General features: G+C 65.2%; 1 protein-coding gene across 1 annotated transcript; it reads right to left on the bottom strand.

The window, feature by feature from the left end:
- Window positions 1-442: 442 nt before the first annotated feature.
- On the bottom strand, window positions 443-1,463 carry LOC127750195 (uncharacterized). Its single transcript, XM_052271120.1, has 3 exons — window positions 1,456-1,463; window positions 1,065-1,262; window positions 443-585 (listed from the first exon to the last, which is right to left on the bottom strand). Exons 1-3 carry the CDS (start codon window positions 1,461-1,463, stop codon window positions 510-512), a joined length of 282 nt encoding a protein of 93 aa, XP_052127080.1. The 3' UTR covers window positions 443-509.
- Between the last annotated feature and the right edge of the window lie 539 nt (window positions 1,464-2,002).

Genomic DNA, 2,002 nt, shown 5'->3' with positions numbered 1-2,002 from the left:
AGAGAGAGAGAGAGAGAGAGAGAGAGAGAGAGAGAGAGAGAGAGAGAGAGAGAGCGAGCGATAGTGCCTAGTGCCACTTTTAATGACTCAGTGTATGTGCCTTCTCCTCCGCGTTTGTTTGTAAGTCCCGCGCTGTGGAGGCGTGTGCCGCCGGGACTTGGCTGCCCCACCCTGCCCGGCCCCGCCCCGCCCCGGTCCAGTCCGTCCAGCGCCGGAATGGTAATGCGGGGCGATGTGAGCCCCCTTGTAATCGTGTTAGCAGAAAGTCTGTGCTCCCGGGAGGGGCCGCCGGCCACCGCAAGTGTGGGGCACGAGTGCGCGCCCGGGGGCCCTGGGGCCCGGCCGCGAGGGTGGCGCCGTACTATGTACCTCATTTAAAGGGCGAACCCTAACATTGGTTTTGTGCTGCGGTGACTATGATGATTAGGTTTGCAGTAAACTGTTGTACACTTTGGCGCTTTGCTTGCATAGTGCTGTTTTATTTAAGTCCCGACTCCCTGTGATTGGCATCACTGATCGGCGACGAGTGGCTCCTTTTCCTTGTTTTCCCTCCGCCAGGCCCGCAGCAGGCACGAGGTGACTGCCCTGCAAGCAGAGAGGAAGATCGTCGAGTTGAAGCAGGCAGGTCGTACCGCCAGTGTTGTGTGTGTGGATCGAGCTGACCATGCCGTGTGGAGGGGGAGGGGGGGGGGCAGTCAGCCGTGTGCGGTGCCACAGGAGTGCCCTCCCCTTATTAAGTTAGACGTACACAGCCGGACCCGGGCCGGGGTCTCTGGACCCAGGCCGGACATGGCTGGCTTGTCCTCCCCCTAGAGGGACCGGGCTGGGAGGGGCCGGCGCTGTCCGCGCCCCGCACCCGAGCACCCTACCATCCCGTCGGCAACGTATTGCACCTTGGGGTCCCGGGCGGGGCGGGGCGGGGCGAGGCTGGGCCTGGACACAACCACCATCTCCTCCCACGTACCCATTGCCGGCCACGGCCGCAACAATTGGCCGGGGAGAGCGCAGAAGCGAAAGGCCAAACGAGGGCCGGAAAAAGAAAAGGAGCACTGCCATCCTTTTACCTGGAGTTGTAGACGAACTCGACGCCGAGCACGGTGAGGGAGAGCAGCATGCCGTTGTACAGCACGAGCAGCGCCGGGTAGAACTCCTGCAGCCCGATGGGGACGAACACCTTGATCTGCGCCGAGCACTCGGGCCGCTGCGACTCCCAGCGGTTGTGGATGCGGTCCAGCAGACCCACCTCGCGGTGCCAGCGGAGCCTGGAGGCGGGGGAACCGTCGTTGGCGTTGGCCTTTGCGCGGGCCGGGCGGGGCGGGGCGGGGCGGGCGACAGCGGCGACAGCGCGGCCACCTCAGGTGGCGTGCATCGCACCCGCCCCCCGACCGCGCCGCCCCCGCGGGGGCTCTGGCTGCCGCCGCTCGCCGCTCCCTCACCCCTCCCCGCGCTGCCTACGTGCTCATAATGAGTGGAAATTGGGCGAAATTATAGGGCAGTAAATACGAAGCACGCCGTGGAGGGCCGGCCGCCGCCGCCGCCGCCGCTCCACGCGTAAATATAACACCTGCATAAATTATATAACTGGCAGGGCATTTTCTGGCGCGCGCGTTCATTTGAATCGGCGATAAAGCAGCAACAGCAGCGGGCGGCAGGCTCCGCAAAGGCGTGCCGGGCTGCGTCCACGGCGGCCTGGAGGGCCCCGGGCGCCCGTCGGGGGAGGAGGCGTCGCCGGGCAGCCGTTCGGACACGGCCAGCGCCCGCACGGTTTGGAGCCGGTAAGCAGCGTTTTATTGCGCGTAATGGGTAGCGGGCCTGGGCGCCAGGACGGTCACCAGGCGGTCGGACCCGGCGGTCGGCCCCCTCACGTCACCGCCAGAGCCCTGCGTGTCGCTCTTGAAACGCCCCGCTCCTGGGCCCGCCTCTGTCCCGCTCGTGTGAGACAGATCCCACCGGAGAGTGTTTGCTCATTAGATTACGAATGAGAGAGAGAGAGAGAGAGAGG

Source organism: Frankliniella occidentalis, unplaced genomic scaffold (genome assembly GCF_000697945.3).
Source record: "Frankliniella occidentalis isolate FOCC.00 unplaced genomic scaffold, Focc_3.1 Scaffold150, whole genome shotgun sequence".
Classification (NCBI taxonomy): Eukaryota; Metazoa; Arthropoda; class Insecta; order Thysanoptera; family Thripidae; genus Frankliniella; species Frankliniella occidentalis.
Note: the sequence above shows the minus strand (reverse complement) of the source record. Positions and strands in the feature narration are given on the sequence as shown.

What these genes read in the sequence shown, in the direction of transcription:
- LOC127750195 (XM_052271120.1), bottom strand. An exon ending in GAGTTCGTCTACAACTCCAG is followed by an intron (nt 586 to 1,064) that starts GTAAAAGGATGG and finishes CTCTGCTTGCAG; the next exon opens with GGCAGTCACCTCGTGCCTGC.